The 22,529-nt window shown below is 40.1% G+C and overlaps 1 protein-coding gene across 2 annotated transcripts in view; it reads left to right on the top strand.

Annotated features, from left to right (window-relative positions):
- The window catches only part of SWAP70 (Pleckstrin homology (PH) domain-containing protein), a 32,599-nt gene extending 11,129 nt beyond the window's left edge, over window positions 1–21,470 (top strand). For both annotated transcript variants that reach the window (XM_010273994.3, XM_010273995.3), the window contains 4 exons: window positions 13,482–13,710; window positions 15,229–15,456; window positions 15,983–16,275; window positions 20,962–21,470. In XM_010273994.3, the coding sequence (XP_010272296.1) occupies window positions 13,482–13,710; window positions 15,229–15,456; window positions 15,983–16,275; window positions 20,962–21,328 (1,117 nt within the window). In that variant the 3' untranslated portion in view covers window positions 21,329–21,470. The remainder of the gene's footprint in view (window positions 1–13,481; window positions 13,711–15,228; window positions 15,457–15,982; window positions 16,276–20,961) is intronic.
- Window positions 21,471–22,529: the final 1,059 nt, after the last annotated feature.

The raw sequence follows: 22,529 nt of genomic DNA, 5'->3' as shown, positions 1-22,529 counted from the left end.
TTCCAAAATCGACTATCCATTGGGTTAGCTCCTAGGGAAAGACCTAGATAGGTTAAGGGCTAGGATGAGGTGGAAAACTCTAAGCAATTTGCAATAGCCTCCAATTCTTGATCATCCATGTTAACTCCAACCACACAACTTTTTTCAAAATTGATTTTCAGATTTGAGGCACTTTCAAAAAAAGTTATTAAATTCTTAAGGTTCCTTACCTTCCTCAAATCACTTCCTTCACAAAAGACTATAATGTCATCTGCAAATTGAAGGTGGGGTCACTGGAATACTATTTCTTCCTATTTTCCATCCACTCACAGTTTCCTCCCTATCTGTTTTTGAAATCATTCTACTTAACACATCAACAACAAGAGTGAACAGAAAGGGGGAGAGTGGTTCACCTTGTCTTAGGCCCCTACATGATGGGAAGAAGTTCTTAACTACTCCATTGACAAGGATGGATTAATGGCAAGAAGTGAGACAGCTCTTAATCAAATTGCACCATCTTTCCCCAAACCCACACTTAACACCTCTAAGATGAAGCTGTAATCCACCAAATCATAGGCTTTTTCAAGATCCAATTTGCAGATGAAGCCTTTATTACCCGATCTCTTCATCTCCTCCACACATTCATTAGTTATCAAGATTTGATCTATTATTTGTTTGCCTTATACAAAAGCACCTTGAGCTTGACTAATTAGAGAAGGGAGTACAACTTTGATCCTCAAGGATAAGACCTTTGCTAGAATTTTGTAAATGCTAGTCACCAAGCTGATTGGTCTAAAATCCTTAGGATGCTTAGGCTTTGTTTGGCAAGTGATCAAGGATTAGGTGGTGACAACTTGAAGACACTGCTATGACAATGACACATGTTTTTTATGGTTAATTTTAGGCTTAGGTGGTGACAACATGAAGACACTGCTATGACAACGACACTTGTTTTTTATGGTTAATTTTAGGCTAAATGTGGGTGGATTTGCAAAACTGATGTTAAGAAATAGTTTCATTATCCAAACACTATTTCTATTCCTGTAGAACAAAAATTCGTTCTGGAAGAACAATTTGTCAAACAAAACTATTACTCCTGAAGAGCAAGAAATAAAATTCTTGTTCTGGAATAGGAATTTCTAAAAGAACAGGAACATGTGGGAACATTGCCAAACAAGGCCTTAGTGACTACCTTCTTGGGAACAAGAGCTAAAAAAGTAGCATTAACTCTAGGGCTAACAACAAAATTATCCTCAAACTCCCCAAAGACCTCAAATAAATCATTTTTAACTATGTCTCAACAATCTTGATAAAAGGCCTTCGTAAATCCATATGGCCTAGGAGCCTTAGATCTATCCATTAAGAAAACTGCTTGTTTGATTTCCTCCTCAAAGTTTCTTTCCAACCATCTCCTCTCCCTCTCAGAAAGACTTGGCCAATTTAGACCATCCACTTCCACCCTACAATTAAGGGGTCTTCTGATGGGGGCCCACAAGGTCCACGACACCCAATACAGGTTTAGGCCCATGATGAGACCCAGGTAGCAGCAGAAGAAGGCACTCAGTCCCGTCGTTCGATTCGCAATCTGTACTCCAGGAGGATGAAGGCGACGTCGGACTAAGCGATTAGAATCTGCATAGGGAAATACCAGAATTGGTTAGAGTCTCAGTAGTGGGTAATGATTGTAATAAGTATTATAAATAGTAGTTGGGAGAGTGAGAGAGGGCATGTCAAGAGATATTTTGTTTGTCTTCTTCCTCTTCTTCTTCTTTGGAGGTGAACCCCCTCAAAGTGGTTCCTATATTGTGCCGTAACCCAACATTCTCGTATCAGAGCCGATGTTGGCGACAAGAACGGCTACCATGGATGATTGTATGAACAAGCTCGAAGTTGACGTTCACAAGGTGTTTGGGGAGCCTAGAGAGTTGAAGGAGATGCTATCTGTAGTGGTGCTGCAATTCCCTAGTGCAGCCAATCACGAGTCCGAGGTGGATGGCAACTGATCTGAAGGGTTAAGGTAGAGCAGAATATTGGAGGGGAGTAGGTCCTAACATTCCGACGCCCAAGCTGGATTTTTCGTCATTCTTAGGTGAGGATCCAGTCTCCTGGATTTACAAGGCGGAACGTTATTGTGGGTATTATGATGTCATTGGCTCGCATTGGGTGACTATAGCTTCCATCTATTTGATTGGCGATGCCCTGCAATGGTTCCAATGGTATTGTTGATCACGCCCATGTCTCACTTGGGGTGAGCTCACGGAAGTGGTGTGCCAAAGGTTTGGTGTAACAAGCTATGATAATCCCGATGAAAACCTCATCAAAGTTAGACAAACGGGAATTGTTTTGGAATACCAGAACGAGTTTGAGAAGCTAGCCACTCGCATCCACGATTGGCCAGAGAGGGCCCTAGTGTGATGCTTCATCGCGGGATTAAGGGATGAGATTTGATTGGACGTGAAAACATGGCATCTGACAACTGTGGTTGTCACTACCTATTTGGCATGCATCCATGAAGAGAGGTTGGACCGCTTGGAGAAAGTAAATTGGGGCTCCTCTCCCATCCTTCCCACTCCAACAAAAAAGGGTGACTCGAACCAACCCAAAACCCCAGGCCCAGGACCTCACCCGACCACCGTTGTAAAAAGCAATAGATGGGGAGGGTAACCTGCTGAGCCAGGAAGAAGGGCAGCTTGACCTAATTGACACTATTGAAGATGAATCCTCCGACCCTCTGAAATTTCCCTTCATGCCTTAATTGGCAAGATGCCCCCTCAAACCATGAAGTTGAAAGGGCAAGTTGAAGGTTGGAGTGTAACCATATTGGTCAATAGTGGGAGTTCTATGAACTTTGTCACCCAGACCCTCACCAGGCAACTCAGGCTAGCAGTATAACCCGTAAAACCCTTCAAAGTGCATGTGGCAAATGGAGGTTACCTTTACTGTGAAGGCCTGTGCAAAGACATCAAACTAAAGGTACAAGGGTAGGAATTAATGGTGGACCTACATCCGTTGGGGTTTAATGGGTCTGGTGTGGTCCTGGGAATCCAGTGGTTAAGTCAATTGGGCCAGGTCGTTTGTAATTGGGCCCAAATGATTATGGAGTTTTCAAATGGGTCCCAGAGCTATAAGTTAAGTGGGAACCCAAAACAAGGAACGCGAGACGAGGAGTATAGGTTCGTCCTCAAGACTTGTCAAACCGAGGGGAGCCCAATGGTCATGTACTTGGGCCTGGGCTCAATTGGACTAGAATTAACCACCCTTGTTCAGGAACTGGAGAGCAACCTCCATCAATAGGCCTTAACCCAGCTTTTACATACCTATGCCTCTATTTTTCAAGAGCCCATTGAACTTCCCCCCACTAGGCCAATTGACCACTGAATTCCCATTCAATGGGGGCCCCACCAGCCAACGTCAAACCTTACCAGTACCCCCACTTTCAAAAGAATGAAATAGAGAGGATAGTGCAGGAAATGCTTGAGAAGAAATATATCCAACCTAGCACCAGCCCCTATTCAGCTTCGACCCTTCTGTTGAAGAAAAAAGATGGATCGTGGAGGTTTTGTGTGGACTATAGGGCTTTGAACAAAATTACAGTCAGACCATATCCTATACCTATGTTTGATGAGCTATTTGATGAATTGTAGGGAGCCACCATATTTTCCAAATTGGACCTAAGGTCCGGCTACCACCAAATACGAGTTCACCTGGAGGATGTCCAAAAAACGGCCTTCCGCACCCATGAGGGCTACTACGAATTCCTAGTTATGCACTTTGGTCTCTCCAATGCACCCTTTACTTTCCCATCCCTTATGAACGAGGTTTTTAGACCCTACATCTGCCACTTCATTTTGGTGATTTTCGACAACATATTGGTTTATAGTGCAGGCTGGGATTCCCATCTAAATCACCTGAAGCTTACATTTGAAGTCATGCAATGTCACCAATTGTTTGCCAAGGAATCTAAATGCTCATTCAGAAAGGCTGGGATACACTATTTGGGTCATATAGTTGAACATGGGAGGGTCATGGCTGACTTTGACAAGGCTTCGGTGATGATGACATGGGCTCGGCCTGGCTTTGTGAAAAGCCTCAGAGGCTTCTTGGGACTGACCAGCTACTATTGCCGCTTCATTAAGGGTTATGGACAGCTGACCGCCCCCTTGACCTGACTTCTCAAAAAGGAGGGGTTCCAATGGGACGCTTCGGCTGAACAGGCATTTGAGAACCTTAAAACTGATATGTCCACACCACCCACACTGACTCTACCCAATTTCTTTAAAACCTTCATGGTTGAAGCCGATGCCTTAGGAACCGGTCTAGGGGCAGTACTAATGCAGGACAACCAATTGATTGCATTATACAGCAAGGCCCTTACACCACAGGCCCAAACCAAGTCACGAAAAAGAATTAATGGCAGTGGTATTGGCAGTACTAAAGTGGAGAACTTATCTCCTATGCCATCGGTTTATAATACGGATGGACCAGCAAAGCCTTAGACACCTCACACCTCCTGGACCAATCGGTTCTGACCCCTGAACAATAGAAATGGGCCTATAAGCTGATGGGCTTTGACTTCTAGATAGAGTACAGGCCAGGGGCCACAAATCGGGTTGCTGATGCACTTTCACGAGCAACTGAGTTCCTTGCCTTGGGCATCTCCAAGCCAACCTACCCTCTACTAAAGAAGATCAAGGAGGAGGCCCGCCATGATCCTGCCTTGGCCCGTGTCAGAACCTTGTGGGCACAGGACCCTTCAGCTGTAACCGGATACCACATGGCCTAGGGAGAGCTCCTCTACAAGGGACGGTTAGCTGTTGCACCTGCCTCTCATTACCATTAGGCATAGTTGTCAAGGCGACACCTAGGCGACAAGGTGGCCTTTGAGGCTTGCCTTGCCTAATCACCAAGCAGTTTCCTACTTCCTACTATAAAATACTTTTTTATTCATTCTTTTTTTGTGATTATAATTATAAAATAGACATTATTAAACTAAAATAATCATTTTGTGTGTTTATATACTAATTTCTTTTTATTATTTTCTTATTTATTAAGGTTTAATCAACATAGACATTGCTAAATGCTGTATTGAACCCTCAAAGACTTAAAAACCTGAACCAACAAGTAAGGAAAAACTTAAAATTTTATCTAATCAGCACATTTTCCTCTTCCATATATTCTTCTTCTTCTTCTTCTTCTACTACTACTACTACTACTACTACTACCACTACTATTATCAATAATTTTTATTTTCTTCTTTTCCTATAACAAAAATAAGGGTTCAACTCCTATATTTTTTGAATTTTATTTTCCTTCTTCCTTTTCTTCTCATGAATATGTTGATTTTCTATACTTTAATATGAAATTTATACTTTTCTTATGAAAATCATGAATAATTATTAAAGAAATATGGTTAAGGTACCTAGGGAACTACCCTAGGATCTATGTTTTTAACATAAAAAAATCCATCGCCTAGGCGACGCCTAGGGCGCCCCCTAGTCGCCTAGCCTTGCCTTGGCGCCTTGAAAACTATGCCATCAGGAGCTCCTCCGCTAATTCCACCAATCAGGTATAGTAGGACATTCGGGGATCATGCACACCTACAGGTGGCTTTCAAGTCATTACTTTTGGCCAGGCATGAGAAAACAAGTGAAGGACCTTGTAGCTGTGTGCCATGTGTGTCAACGGAACAAGTATGAAGGTCAAACCCCTGTAGGGCTCTTGCAACCCCTACTCATACCCGATAGGGTCTGGGAAGAAATCACCATGGATTTCATCACCGACCTACCAACTTCCTATGGTAAGACAGTGATTTTAGTGGCCGTGGATCGGCTTACAAAATACACCTATTTTTTTGCCCTTTCCAACCTCTACACAGCGTCTTAGGTGGCACATATTTTCATCCAAGACGTCGCCAAGTTGCACGGCATGCCGATATCCATCGTAACGGATTGGGACCCGACTTTAATGAGCAGGTTTTGGAAGGAATATTTCAAGGCTTAGGGGACTGAGTTGCATTACTCTACCAGTTACCACCCCCTAGACGGACGGCCAAATGGAGGTGGTGAACCGGACCTTGGAGATGTACCTTCGTTGCTTTACCGGGGATAGACCTAAGTAATGGACTAAATGGCTTCCATGGGCAGAGCTTTGGTATAATACATCTGTAGGTTTTCAAGACTGCAATTCAGTCTTGATCACTAAGAGATTTTAGGTTCGATGAGAAGAGAAAGTGAAGAAGATGTAGAAGAAAGAGTGATGGAAGAGCAATAGAACACAAATTTTGAGGAGAAGAACAGAATGTCAATATTTTGCTGCCGCCACTTTAAGTTAATATATATAGGTTATGCTAGTTACATGAAAGGACATATCTGCCCTTGGTGTTTACATCATAACTGCTAACAAATAACAACCAATATAAAACTGAAACTAGAAATAACAGAACAACAAAATAACCACAGCTGTGACTAGATACATTCTACCCTAAGGACAGAGTGGTACCACAGTTGTGGGGCCCACATCAATGTTTTCTACACTCCCCCTCAAGTTGGGAGTATATGCTCATCATTCTCAACTTGGATAGATCCGCCTCTAGCTTCTTTCTTGATATGGCTTTAGTAAGAATGTCGGCTAGTTGCATACTGGATGTGATGTAAGGGAGGCATACTTCTTGAGATGAGACCCTCTCTCGCACAAAATGGCAGTAAACTTCAATGTGTTTGGTTCTGTCATGCTGTACTGGATTATGTGCTATATTAATGGCGGCTTGATTATCACAGTACAACATCAGGGGCTTCTCATATTCAATACCCAACTCCTCAAGTAGAGATCTTAGCCATAGGATTTCAGCCACTCCATTGGCCATGGACCTGTATTCTGCTTCAGCACTTGACCGGGAGACCACACTTTGTTTCTTACTTCTCCAGGAGACAAGGTTTCCTCCCACAAGGGCACAATATCCCGAGGTAGACCTTCTGTCATCAACACTCCCAGCCCAATCTGCATCAGTATAAACCTCCACCTTCATGTGATTGTTGTTCTTGAAAAGTATACCTTTACCTGGGCATCTCTTCAAGTAGGCTAAGATTCTTTCTGCCGCAAGAAGATGTGTGGTTCTAGGAGAATGCATGTACTGGCTGACAACACTAACAACATAAGTAATATCTGGCCGAGTGAGGCAGAGATATAGGAGCTTTCCTACTAGTTGCTGGAACATAACTTTGTCTTCAAGAAGCTCCCCACTCTCGGCACTAATCCTGTGATTTTGTTCAATCGGTGTATCTGCAGGCTTGACACCTAACTTTCCAGTTTCTGCCAACAGGTCTAGGACATATTTCCTCTGAGATATAAAGATCCCCTGTTTGGATCTAGCAACCTCAATACCCAAAAAATACCGGAGTACACCAAGGTCCTTCACCTCAAATTCTTGGTGAAGAAGCTGTTTAAGAGACTCAATCTCATGGCTATCATTCCCTGTGACCACAATATCATCAACATATACTGCCAACAGTGTCAAAGAGGACTCCACCCTCTTGATGAATAGGGTATGATCTGACTGGGCCTGTACATATCCAAACTTCACAAGTGCTAGTCTGAATCTATCGAACCAAGCCCTAGGTGACTGTTTCAAACCATACAAAGCCTTGTTGAGCCGGCAGACCTTCTTACCTACTTCTGCATCATAGAAGCCAGGAGGCAAACGCATGTAAACTTCTTCCTACAGATCTTCATTCAGAAAGGCATTTTTCACGTCCATTTGGTATAAAGGCCAAGTGTGACTTGCTGCAAGGGACAATAGAACTCGAATAGTAGTCATCTTGGCTACCGGTGCAAATGTCTCCAAGTAATCTATGCCATAAGTCTGTGTAAACTCTCTTGCAACTAACCAGGCTTTATACCTCTCAATAGATCCATCTGCATTTTGGTTCACCGTAAATACCCATCTGCATCCAACTGGTTTCTTTCCTTTTGGCAAATCAACTACCTCCCAGGTGTTGTTCTTCAACAGAGCATCCATCTCAACATGCATTGCATCTTTCCATTCAGGGACGGATAGGGCTTCTTGCACTGTTCTTGGAATAGGGACATTGGAAATGGAGCTAAGGTAGGACCTGTAGGTAGGAGATAGGCGATCATAGGATAAAAAATGGGAAATACAGTGGGCTGTGGATGTGGTACAATGTCGTTTCCCTTTATGGACTGCAATTGGAAGGTCAAGATCATCTGTAGGGGAAGCCTCTGTGGGCTCTGGTACTGAAGTATCTGGACCTGGAGCTGCAGATGAGATTGGAGCTGGTCTGGACTGCTGATGATCAGGATCAACCTGCCTGCACCGCCTGTGATAAACCCTCAACTCCTGATCCCTCTGACCACCCTCACCATTGCAGCTTTCCCTCAACTCCTGATCCCTCTGACCACCCTCACCATTGCAGTTCTCATCACCCAATGGAATAGGTAAAGGAACTGCCCCACTCTCACTGCTCTCCCCCTGAGAAACACAGTTCGGTCCAGGGTTTGATGTAAAACCCTAGGAAATCGAAGAGAGAAAGAGCTAGAATGGTTCGGCCTTCCTCTCCAGATAGGTCCAACCTATCTTCTCTGAAAGAACTTCTATTAAAAAGTAACAACTTACAAGGAAAAAATAGTTCGCTGCCTTCTAGGGTTACCTGAACCCTAGTCTTCTCTGATCCTTCCTGACCACCAACACTCTGCAACCCTAGCAAGTTTCCAACAGCTGCTAGTACCTCTGGCGATCTCCAAGAATCAGTCTGCGAATCCCTCCTTTTCAGCTTTCAGTCCTAGGAGATTCTCATGTGGTCGGCTGGTATTAGACTCACATGAAAAACCCTAACTTGGCTCTGATACCATGTAGGTTTTCAAGACTGCTATTCAGTCTTGATCACTAAGAGATTTTAGGTTCGATGAGAAGAGAAAGTGAAGAAGATGTAGAAGAAAGAGTGATGGAAGAGCAATAGAACACAGATTTTGAGGAGAAGAACAGAATGTCAATATTCTGCCGCCGCCACTTTAAGTTAATATATATAGGTTATGCTAGTTACATGAAAGGACATATCTGCCCTTGGTGTTTACATCATAACTGCTAACAAATAACAACCAATATAAAACTGAAACTAGAGATAACTGAACAACAAAATAACCACAGCTGTGACTAGATACATTCTACCCTATGGACAGAGTGGTACCACAGCTGTGGGGCCCACATCAATGTTCTCTACAACATCCTTCCATGCATCAGCTGGAATGACTCCCTTCCAAGCACTATATGGGAGGGTGCCACCGTCCATTCTACCTTACGAAAAAGGGTCCTCAGCCGTTGAAGAGGTAGACAACCACTTGACAGAGTGGGATGAGATCATTAAGTTGTTGAAGGAACACTTACGACGGGCCCAGTCCCACATCAATGTTCTCTACAACATCCTTCCATGCATCAGCTGGAATGACTCCCTTCCAAGCACTATATGGGAGGGTGCCACCGTCCATTCTACCTTACGAAAAAGGGTCCTCAGCCGTTGAAGAGGTAGACAACCACTTGATAGAGTGGGATGAGATCATTAAGTTGTTGAAGGAACACGTACGACGGGCCCAGTCCCAGATGAAGCACTACTATGACAAAAGGCATAAGTGCAGTTCCAGGTGGGTGATCTTGTCTATCTGAAACTTCAGCAGCAAACCAGAAACTATCTCCTCGTTACTATGGGCCATTTCCAGTGGTGTCTCGGATAGGAGTAGCTTACCGGCTGGCTCTCCTGCCCACCTCCAAACTACATCCTATATTTCACGTCTCCCTCCTGAAGTGATGCCTCAGCCCAAATGCTCAGGTCTGCAACTCTCTACTGGATTTCTCCAAAGATGACACACCTCAGTTAATTCCCTCTCGGGCAATGGACTATCGTTGGGTCAAAAGAGGTAAGAAGAGTGTGAAAGAGGTCCTAATTGGTTGGGTTGGGTTCCCTGTAGATGATGCAACATGGGGATCCTACTCGTATATTAGACAACAATATACCGGTTTCAACCTTGAGGACAAGGTTACTGTTGAGGGGGAGGCAATTGATGGGAGCCCACAAGGCCCGCAACACTCAATACAGGTCCAGGCCCATGACGAGACCCAGGCAGCAGCAGAAGAAGGCACTCAGGCCCGTCATCCAATTTGCTTTGTGTACTCCAGGAGGATGAAGGCCACGCCAGATTAAGTGGTTAGAATCTGCACAGGGGAATACCAGAATTGGTTAGAGTCTCAGTAGTGGGTAATGATTGTAATAAGTATTATAAATAGTAGTCGAAAAAGTGAGAGAGGGCATGTCGAGAGATATTTTGTTTATCTTCTTTGGAGGTGAACCCCCTTGAAGTGTTTCCTGTATTGAGCAGTAACCCAACATCTTCTCAGAATTGACTTGAAATGATCTACAAAACATTTGCTATCTCTTCTTGAGAAGAGATTTCTTCTCCATCAATCTCAAGCTGTGCCACAAAAATTTTCCTCCTCCATTGGCCATCGCATGAAAAAATTGTGTTCCCATCTCCTTCCTTGATCCACTTAACCCTTGATTTTTGTCTCCATGATATCTTTTCTCGCAACAGGACCACTTCTAATTCCTTCTTTAATTGCCACCTCAAATCTCGTTCTTGTGCACTCATAGTCCTTTGGGATTCCTTCTCATCCAATTCTTCAATTTGAGTCAACAAGGAAGATTTTAAATCCTCAATTCTCCCAAAATGGTCCCTATTCCAGGAATTTTGTCCTCAAATTTCTTAGTTTTTTATGAAATCTAACTCCTCTCCACTTCACCCCCCTTAGCTCTTCACTCCACCATTCCTCAACCTTCGATAATCAGCTTCCTTATGTTCACCCCTTAGCTCTTCACTATTCCCATCAAAGTTAGATTGATGTAGTCACTTGTTGGTGGAGACCAAATAAGGCTTGTATTGGACTTACGACAATCAGAACTAACCACTTCTAGATTTTCATAATATCATCTATTGAGAAATCTGCAAACATCTCCATAGATTTTACCCAATGAACCACTCTCACCGTGATAGTTTCTATGACAGTCTCTCTGGTTCTTTCCTTGCCTGAAAACAATCTTGAATTCCTTTCTTCCCAAATGGTCTTACTCACTACAGCCCTCACACACTTCCATAACACCCGTCCCCTTTTCTTTGGCCACCTCAAAAATGTAGAGAACAAGCTTCGCACATTAATTGGGGAGACCACCTACACCCAAACAACAAGAAGAATCATTCCCAAATAAAAGTTACAAAGGGGCAGGAAATTAATAAGTGAAAGCAAGCTTGTCCATAGCATAACACACCAGTGAGGGGATAAGCACCAATTATTTCTTTTCCTTTGGAGTAAATTGCAAGTATTAATTCTTTCTAGGAAGACTTCCCAACAAAACCCTCCAACTCTTTGAGGGATAGAATTGCTCCAAACCTCCTCCATCGGAAAAGACAGCCCCAATGAATTGGAAGGTTGAGTAAGAGCCTTGAAGAAAGAAGCTTCGGAATAAACACCAAAGGAGGAAAGGGTCCAAACATGACTGTCAGGTTTCGAGGAGTCCAAATAGACCCCATCAAGAATATGAAGCAAATCCAAAACATCATTTAGTTCCAACCTTTTTCTTTGTAGTTCCTCTTGTATCAAAGTTTTAAGCCCATTTACCTCTTCCATCTGTGTTTCCAATAAAAGCCATTGGATTAGGCCCAACTCCTAAAATTAGAGATTTTACCTATGAGGTTATGCACAAAAGATAAATACTTGTGAAATTTGTTAGCACAGGAGGAACCTTTGGCCTTCATGAGGAAACCTATTAACTCTTTGTTAAATGTGCTTATGTTTCGTTTCAAAGATCTGGAGTCACTTCATAGCTCTATCTGACATTCAATGGCAACTACTGGAAGAAATCCCCACTTTTGGTATACTGAGTTCTCCTAGGACAAAAAGGGGGAAATCATGTGGAAGTGTGTAAGAGCAGCTGTTCTATGGTCAGTTTTGGAAGAAAGAACTTAGTTGATGCTTAGGTGGCATCTAGGTGTTGCTTGGGCAACAAAAATGAACAAATTAAAACATGCATATTTTGTAATGTATGTATATAACATATGGAACTTTATGTTAATTTTAAACTATTATACCACTAGTTAAACAAGTGAATGAGGAAATGACTACTTAGGGGTCATTTTATGATAGCTAAATGGCTAAATTGAATGACTTATTGTTTTATCTTTTAGTGTATAAAATAATTAAACTATAAAAAATTCAATTATAAAATATTCAAAGGCATTGTAATCAGCCCAAGTTCATCTTCAGCTATTAAGGCGTTCATAACCTCCTTAATAATTCATTCACTAAAAGACAAAGCAAAAATCAGAAACATGCATTAATGGGAAGGGTAGCAGGGGTTGGCTCAAAACAAAGGGTGCTCAAACTCAGTACTGATTGTATTCAAATTCTATATCATTAATCAATAAAGTTCCTGATTGCTACAGACATTAAAAAAGGTCCAAGCTAGATGGACCCCAGAAGAACACTTAACTAGATGCCTTGGGTCCTAGCCAATGCATTAGCTGAACTTGGGTCCTAGCCGAATATGTAAATTTCTTTTTCATTATTGCCAAGGATTAAAATTTCGATACGATACACCCTGTATTGGGCATATCGTATCATATCGTTGGGGTCCCGATACACCTGTTTACAGGTGTTTCAGGCACCCCCTTTTTTAATAAAAAATATAGTTAAATACACCCCCCAAAACCAGGTTTTGAAAAAAGAAACTAAAAAAAATATAAAAACGCATGGTTCAAAGTACTGATGTGCCTCTGCCAATACACGGGTGTATTGATACTTTGAACCTTGATTATTGCATGATCAACAAGCTTTGTTAAAATAAAAGAAAGAGACAAACCCAACAGTTCAATATAGAATTGAAGAGGACAGATACAATAGCAATTAACTGACATATATTCCATATCTTTGTTCTGGGCTTCAGTTTTTGTTGATTAAAGGAGATATGCACCTTGCAGCTCCTCCTTTTACTTTCTAATACTTCTGGCTTATTTTTAATTAAATCTCTCTTCTACTCACTGAAAATAAAAAAAAAAGAAAAAAAAGACTTAAATTCTATGCCTTGCTTTCAAGGCATTATCAACTTCTCACCCAGAAGTAGGATGCTAAGTATTCTCAAAAGCAAATCCTGTTCTGTCATTTGTTAGGAATTCTTTTTGGTGTTAACATATTAGCATACTCATCTAACTAATTATTCTAAAAATTCAGTGTCACCCCTCTAGATGGATTACATACTTAATATGCTTTACTGCTACAGGGATGAATGGAATTAGTTCTCCTGTTCTTTGCCCTTTCCTGCTATAAAAATCATTTTAACTCTGCTTTTGGAGGCCTGATCAATTATCAGATATCAGTTATCACCACTTGCTTTTAGAGATTCTTTGGCTATTTTCTTACCATATTTTCTTTCTCATGTAACCATCAGTGCAACACAGTTGGTTCTTAGGGCCCATAAAGATGCTATAAATTCCTTGAGTGGTAATAGTTCTGCAAAGTTGGGCACTGTTGCAACAGTAGTTGCAGCAGCAAACTCAACAGCCCAAGAATCTGCTAAAGAAATTGAAGCAGCAATGAGGATCTCTATGAGAGCAGCTCTAGGTATGGTGACAAATAAAGTAAATGATGGTCAAATGGATGATCTGGCGATCATGAAGGTATGTGTAATTACTAGATTTTCATTTCATATTTGTTCATTGTGGCATCTGAATCTGTAAATCTGAAATTGCATGCATATCATCATTCGTGCCATATGAAGGTTCAGTTCTGAATTCATATCCCAATGTTTTGGTCTCACGACTCAATAAATGCTACTAAATAAGACCCTATCCCATCTATGGTTCATGCAATTTTGGAGGTGAGCATTGGTGTTGGATATGGATTTGGTGCCTGATACAGGTAGGCACAAGGAAGATGATTCAGATAAATGAAATATATGAAGATATTGGGATTTTAGAGTAATTGAACCATAATTCATTAGATATCACTTTCTTTTTATCTTAATGTCATGATTACTTTAAAAATTTTCCTGTCCATTTCTTTTATACCTCCTTTTTCTAATAAGAGAGAAAGGGAAGTAAGGAAGGTTTCATGTGAAGTTGTGAACCGCTGGCCTTCCTGGAAGCTAATATGTCCAGGTATGAACAATTATATGGAAAACATGGGTTATGCTCTTCATTTCTCAAAACTCTGGACATAAGACATGCAATCCTTGCAAGTTCTAGAACCCAAAATGTCCAGAAATGAAAAACATGGATAGAATTTATCATTGTCAGAATTCTGGATGTGGTACATTCAACAAATATTTGACCAGAAAAAGGAGAACTTGTTCAATACACAAATATTCTGGATGTCGTCGTCAAGCTTCTATTATGTCTCCTTATTCATGATCCTCTTGGACAGTTTTTTTTTCCTCTTTATTATATTTTTATCAGGAATGCATTTATAGAATTTGATTGCTATAAAAGGTATGCAACAGTATAAAGCTGGCATTGCCTGTATTCCCACTGGTTGGGAAGAGAGACAAGTCTACTGACAAACTCAAGTCAATGGAAGATTACATTACATAGCATTTTCTTTTTTCCTGTTTAATTTTTATCATCAGCAAGGATCATCCTTCCTCGTTGTTCATCTAGAAATTCTTGGAAAAATGGGTTAACAATGAACGATATAGTTCTTCCACACTAAGTTGATTCATAAGATGGCTGGTCCTTTCAATAGATCTACTTGGAGAACTTGCTGGGTTCGGCATCAGCACACAGCTGCACTGGTTTTCCTCATTAATTTCAAGTCATGGGTAAAGGATAGGGCGAAAATGATATTGTTATGAACTTTTTATTTCTTTCTTTTATTTTTCAGTTTTCTCTGCTATTATCATGCTTCATGATTTGTTCAATTCTTACTGGATATTTGATTGGTGTTATTCAATAGGCAACTAATAAAGGCCATTACCCAGTGTTGGGCCTATCTATCTGGGGTCTTGGGAGGGTGGATTGGATGCAGCCCTTGCCTTTGTCAATTTTCACAGTGTCTGCTCTCATACTCGAACCCATGTTTTGTGCCTGGAGGATGCGCCGTCCCCCCTCCCCTTGCCTAAAAAAATTAATTTTGTTAGTTTTGATTATTAATTTACAAGAAAGTAATATCAGTTTGCTTTCTCTACAATGACCTTGCAGGAGACACTACGAGTTAAGGACGAGGAATTACAACATCTGGCAAGGGATCTTCGTGCTCGGGATTCCACGATAAAAGAGATAGCTGGGAAACTATCTGATACTGCTGAAGCTGCTGAGGCTGCTGCATCTGCAGCTCATGCAATGGATGAACAAAGAAGATTAGCTTGTGCAGAAATTGAGCGTTTAACAAAAGATTCACAGAAACAGCTCGAATCATCTATCATGAAGGTACTTCTTTTAATTATGGAGGTTAAAAGAATTTACTGGAACTATATTTATATGATTGTAATGTGAAACCAAATGCACAAATGCAAGCATGCAAGGTTTTTGCAATATTGTTGCTTGCTACTGTGACTGCCCTTGTTAAGTACAAATTTCAATCTTGGGGTCAGACTTACTGTTCGAAATTTTCTTCTTTCAAAGAGCACAAAATTGAAGATAAGGAGGAAAAAATTGGTCTCACTTACCTCAAAGGAACCTCTTATATCCACTTCGAATATGTTGTTTTGTTTCCACTAATGAACCTGGATGATAGATTTGTTCCTTGTTCCTAATCTTTGTCTACTATGACAAGTACCAAGACTTTTCATGGTTACTGATAATGCTCCAGATTTTACGTGTGAGCTATTTCATCATTTCGATGTCTTAAGATTTTTCATTAGCTTCAATTCAAGCTTTCTACTGATAATGCAAATATGATTGATTAGTTGGTTATCTGACCTCCACTGATATTAGATTGCTTATTAATCTATAGTTGAGGGTATCTGAAGAAAAAAATGCAGTCCTAAGTAAGGAGAGGGATCAACTGTTAAAGCAAAGAGACTCTGCTCTTCAGGAGGCACATCTGTGGCGTTCTGAGCTTGCAAAAGCTAGAGATCGTGCTGTAATATTGGAAGCTGCTGTTGTCAGGGCCGAAGAGAGAGCACGAGTTGCAGAGGCAGAGGCAGAATCCAGGGTAAAGGAAGCCACAGAGAAAGAGTTGGCTGCTGTAAAGGACAAGGAAGAGCTTCTAGCTTATGTAAATTTACTGCAAGCACAAATACAAAGGTATATCTTCTGATCTTTCTTTATCATGCCAGATTCAGTTTTTTCCTTACACTTTATGATCATTGTGTTCTGTTTTCTTTTCCTCATTGTAATAATATTATTTTGTAATTACTCTGTTTCAGCTATATGTTGTGGTTTCATTTGCATTTGGACCCATCTTGAATGCCAGGTTTTTTTGTTTTAAGTTTTTTTTTTCTTGTATTTTTCATCATCATTAAACGTCCATTCAATCTCGGTGCAAGACCAAGGTTGTGTTTGGTACATAGTTGTCAAGGCGATTAGGCGGTTTTCCATGGGCGCCTCGCCCAAACGCCCCGAATTTTGTATACTAGGTGCCCGCCCAGAGACTTAAGCAGGTGCCTAGGTGACTAGGCAGGCACCTATATACAAGGCAGCCACCTACATACATCTACTAACTTTTTTTTTTTAATTTGTTATTTTGATATTTTATTAGATGTTTTATTCTTTTAAAATAAAACCGGTTACATACTATCGTTATTTTATTATTAAGACAACAATACAAAGTGTTTTTCTTCTTCTTCGGTTACATGCATAAGGGTTTCTTCAGTTCGGTTGGAGAGGGAGGAGAACCGAAGACTTCATTCCCCAGCCCAACTCCATCGCACCTCAGCTTCAGCAGGTAAGTTTTTCTCTTCTTCTTCTTCTTCTTCTTCTTCTTCTTCTTCCAACCCAGCTTCAGTCATTTTTTGCCTTTTTTTTTTTGAAAAAACAGGGACTCCGCCCCTATACCCCTCCCTTCCTCCACAGCTCCACTCATTCTTGTTCTTCTTCTTCTGCCCCTGATTGTTCTCAGTCGCTAGTCCTAGTCTCAGTCCCCTATTTGTTTTTTGAAAAAGCAGGGGCTCCGCCCCTATACTCCTCTCCGCCCTTGACTGTTCTCAGTCAATAGTCTCAGACACTCAGAGCCTTTTTTTTTTTGAAAAAACAGGGGTCTATTACTCCTCCCTCCCTCTAATCCCCTATTCTTCTTCTTCCTCTTCTTCTTCCACCCCTATACTCCTCTCCTCCCTTCCTAGTTCCTGCACTTATTTATTTAGTTTTTTTTTCAGTTAATAGTTAGTGTACATGCTTGCTAATTAGTGTATAGTTAGTGTACTGTGTACTTGCTTGCTAGTTTTTAATTAGTGTATAGTTAGTGTACTGTGTACTTGCTTGCTAGTTTTTCAGTTAATAGTTAGTGTACATGCTTGCTAGTTAGTGTATAGTTAGTGTACTGTTTACATGCTTCTAGTTATATGAAATTTATAGTTTTATACTCATTTGAATGATTTATAGAGTTAATAGTTAGTGTACATGCTTGCTAGTTAGCACAGAAAACCAATAAAATAGCTTACAAAAGCATAGATAAAGTAAAAACTCAAAAAAATTAATATTTTAAAATTCCAACGCCTAGGCACCTAGGCGCCTGGGCGCCCTGTGGTCGCCTAGCCTCACCTTTGCACCCTGAAAACTATGGTTTGGTACCATTGCTGTTTCTTCATGCAATGTTTTGGGGTTGATCAATAGAAAATGATGAGAAAGATGATTTGTCATGTTACATAAGGGAGTAACTTCAACTGAAAAAGTGCATGTGGGGACTGATAATTGCTGTTTAGGGTTGAAACATCAAATTTAATGTTTGAAGTAATTGATCAACCCAAAATGTTTCTGATTGTGTGACATGACAACTCATATTTTAACTCCTATTTCTATTGATCGACCCCAAACGTTTCATGAAGAAACAGCAATGGTACTAAACATAACTCAAGGTTGTGAGAAGTTGAAGTGTGATTGAAGATGCTGTTGAGAGTTATCGTCAACAGAGCTGGAGGATGATGTCTAGGCAGTCTAGCTGGTATTGTTGGTAGATATTCCAACAAGAACATTCTCTAGCAGTTGACAATTGGTGGTGAAAGATGTTGGAAACTTACGGAACTGAGTAAGATTTCCAGAGTGGTCTTATCAAAAGATTTTTGTAATCTATCCAGAAGAGTTCCATTTCAGATTGGGTTTCTCATATATAGTGGTTGGGTTTGCAAACTAGGTTAAAGTCATTCTTGGGGATCTCTTTCTGTTTCCACAATAAAGAGGACTCTGGTGGCGCTCAACTAGGCATGGTCTTATTATCACTTGAATTTAGGATTGATTAGTGGTGCCCTTTGGCAGGTTGCATTAAAAATGATAAATTCTCAAAAGTGGTCTGCACCGTCATTGCAGGAATTCCTCTCCATGCGTGGTGTTTGCATGATATGATTAGATGGTATTGATAAAAAAATGATATGATTAGATAGTTGTGACATACACTAGATGATGTAGGACAGTACCACCCACCTTTTACTTTTCCTAATACTAATTTAATGCCAACCCATTGCCCCCCTCCCCATCCTCTTTTTCTGCAAAATTAAGCCTGCTTTTTATAAATTTTATATTAGAAATTAAAACTTTGATTGAGATACAAGGTGGGAAATGGCTGACATGGATTCATCATCATCATCATCATCCATGCCTTTTCCCAACTATATGGGGTTAGCTACATGAATCCTGTTTCACCAATCCCTTCTATTTAAAGCCATATAAACTATTGAATTATTAGTGCTTAAATCATTTGTTACTACTATCCTTGTCCTTTTTGGTTTACCCTAGCTCTTCTAGCCCCTTCCACTTGTAACAAATCACTTCTAATTGGAGTTTTTGGTGGTCTTCTAGCCCCTTCCACTCTCTCATTTTATCACCTATTGGAGCTACTCTTAGGTTTCCATGGATGACTTCATTCTTGATCCTATCCTTTCTACTTTTTCCACTCATCCATCTTAGCATTTGCATTTCTACTACACTCGTTTTCTGAACATGTTTCTTATTGCCTAATACTCTTTTCAATACAACATAGCTAACCTTACAATTGTTTTACAGAATTTTCCTTTTAATCTAAGTGGTATTCGCCTATCACACAAGTCTTAATGCATTCCTCCCTTTTTCCAACTTGCTCTAAATCTTTGGGTGAGTTATTGAACCAAGGTATCGGAAATGGTCACATGAAGTTATCTCTTGGTCTCTAATCCTAAGTGTATCTTAATATACACTCTTGTTATTACTAAATTTACATGTCATATGCTTTATTGTAGTTCTACTTATTTTGAGACCTCTTGTTTCTAAGGCATTTGTCCATAAGCTTAATTTTGCATTTAATCCTTCATTAGTTTCATCAATTAAAACAATGTCATCCACAACAGTGCAAATAGATAATGGCCAAGTGCTAAACCTTGGTAAAGACCCATTGTAACTGTAAAATCTAAAGTCTCTCCCACTAGTGTTCTAACATTGGTTGTTGCCCCCCATAAGTATCTTTAATTTGGTTTATATACCTATTTTGGACCACTTTTCTTTTCCAAGACCCACCGTATTATCTCTCTAAGAACTGTATCATATGCCTTTTTCTAGATCAATGAACACCATATGAAGATCTTTTTTCTTCTCTTTGAACTTTCCATCAATCATCTCAAATGAAATATAGCTTCCATGGTTGATCTCCTTAGCATAAAGCCAGATTAGTTCTCTGATACACTTGTTTCAAGTCATAATCATTGTTCATTTATTCTCTTCCAAAGTTTCATAGTGTGGCTCCTGATTTTAATCCCTTGATAATTATTACAACTTCTTATGTCACCTTTATTCTTAAATATAGGCACCATACTATTGTTTCTCTAATCATTAGGTATCATTTTTTACCATCTTATTCAATTAGTTAGGTCCTAATGGTTTTCCTTTCTTTATCTTAGTTCCTCTTATTTTTTACTATCTTATTCATTTTTTTACTATCTTATTCAGTAGGTCTAATAACTCTACGAAGGTATGCATTATTTTTAAAACTACTATTATTGCTAGCTTTTCCTCCATTAGCACCCTCTCCTTGCTGTTCATTTAGTAATTTTTTCAGAATAGTTTTTTCATCTTTGTTTGATTTCCTCATCTTTTAGTAAGACTCTTGATCTTCATCTTTAATGCACCTGATATGGTTCAAATCTCCGCATTTCCTTTTCCTCAGTTTTGCGAGTTTATGCATTCCTTTTTCTCCCTATTTAGTGCCTAATTTATGGTAAAGCTCATCATAAGCCCAACATTTAAATTCATTCACTTTCTTTTTGACTTCCTTTTTTAGGGTTTTATGTTTTCCCAGTTTTCTGCATTATTATCTTTTTGCCATTCTTTGTAACATGGCTGACATGGATTGTGAAAATGAAATTGTGGCATGGACAGTCTGAATCAGCTATAAGATCCCATCACATGATAGAAATAGGTAGACCCCACCATCATGCTCCTTTGCACAGATTTATGTGCTTATATATCTCATATACACATCATAGTATTATACGTCCTAAAAGTTTGGAACTTCTCAAATTTGTCAGTTTAATGATTTGCTCATACTCCAGTTCAGGCTTCAAGCTTCCACTTCTGTGAACTAAGGTATGATCGACACAGGATACTACTATGTGTCAAAAGAGAAACCTGTTTCATCATAAGAAAATGGACAATGAACTTAAAATGCTGTTTGTAATTCATTATTATTGTTTTCGTTTGCTTCATACAAGGACTCGTGAGTACTCTTTGTTATTACTGTTTCTCATAGAATTTTTTTTTGGTAGGGTTGTTTAAATCAGAGTTGACAATGAATCTTTGTCCTTTTAACAGACAGCAGAGTGATACAAAACAAGTTTTTGAAGAGAAGACTGAATCCTGCCCAGATGCCAAAGACAACCTTCCATTAACAAAGCATGTGGACTTATCAGAAGAGAATGTGGACAAAGCATGTCTCAGTGTTTCAAGATCACTCCCTATTTCTGGGGATGGTATGCAGTTGGCTGTAGATCAGGTTGATCTCCGATCCATTGGTGATGGGGAGTGGAGTGACATTCGAGCAACAGAGGCGACAATAGCTGATGTAAGAGAGATCTCCCCTGAAACGGAGGGAAGCAGCTTGGATATACCTGTTGTGAGTCTTCCAGTTGCCGATCATCATCATCATGAGCATGGGGGCAACTCATTTCATCAGCCTTGATATGAAAAACAATATATATATGTTTATAGGGTGAACTAACTTAAAAGATTGTGGGGATTGGAAGTTTCAACAATGTGGAAAAGATTATTTCCACGTGGGTCTTTTATTTAGATAAAGCTCTTCGAGGGGCCATTTTGATGAATATGTAGAGTATATCCCTTTTCCCTGGAACCTGCAGTCTCTTTAATTATCAGGAGATAAACAGGAAGTAAGCATAAATTGTTTATACACAGTCCAATTGCGAAACAAGCAATTTCTAAAGGCTGGGGGCCCATTTGGTTCGCAGGAATGGAGATCTGGAATTGGAATCGGTCCAATCGGAATAACCCATTTTGATTCCAACTGTTTGATTGGGCGGAGTCGTTATCGCATTCCCATTCCTGGTGTAATGGCATTCCCCCCAATTTGAGGGAATGGCCATTCCCTTGCCCTCCCTTTGGGAATGGAAATCCATTCCAGTTGGTTCTAATTTCCATTCTTATTTCTGTCTGAACCAAACAGACTAGGGGGAATAGACCATCCAGTTTAAAACTCAATAAAGTTACGAGCCCATGGTATAGAAATCAAACGTAAAGAATAAAATCCAAAGAAATAAAATGCATAAAAATTGAAAAATAAAAACGCCTTTTAAGCCTAGCGAGTTATACTTGGTTCTACTCCAAATCAAATTTAAATCTCATTCTAATAGATGTATGGTACGATTCGAAGAACAGAGAGAGAGACCCTTCCAACTTCAATGCAAAATAGAGGAGGAAATATTGGATTAGGACTTGGGTTAATAAAAAATATATATTTTACAAATATAAATATTTATTTATTTATTATATAATATAAAATTGGGGCGGGCTTGGGCTTGGGTTAGGCCTTTTTGAGAAATCCCAAGCCCAACCTGAAAAATACCGAGCTTGGTGTTTTGGGCCCAACCTCAAGCACAAGGGCCTAAATTGATTTCCAAGCCCGAGTGAGAACGATCTAGGCTGACCCATCGGGCTACTTGACCCCCCCAAGGTTTAAATTTCGAAACGGGTGTATTGTATCGTATCTTTGAAAAATAGATATGGGATACATAAGGAAATCGGACTCTTAATCTTTTTTCACGTGTATTGGACCCGTATTGAGGGCGTATTAGAGGTGTATTGGGGGTGTATCAGGGCATATCAGTAGCATATCGACGAAAAAGATACAACCAAAAACTAAAAAA

The sequence above is a fragment of the Nelumbo nucifera genome, chromosome 7, assembly GCF_055504915.1.
Source record: "Nelumbo nucifera cultivar China Antique chromosome 7, China Antique-T2T, whole genome shotgun sequence".
Classification (NCBI taxonomy): domain Eukaryota; kingdom Viridiplantae; phylum Streptophyta; class Magnoliopsida; order Proteales; family Nelumbonaceae; genus Nelumbo; species Nelumbo nucifera.
Note: the sequence above shows the minus strand (reverse complement) of the source record. Positions and strands in the feature narration are given on the sequence as shown.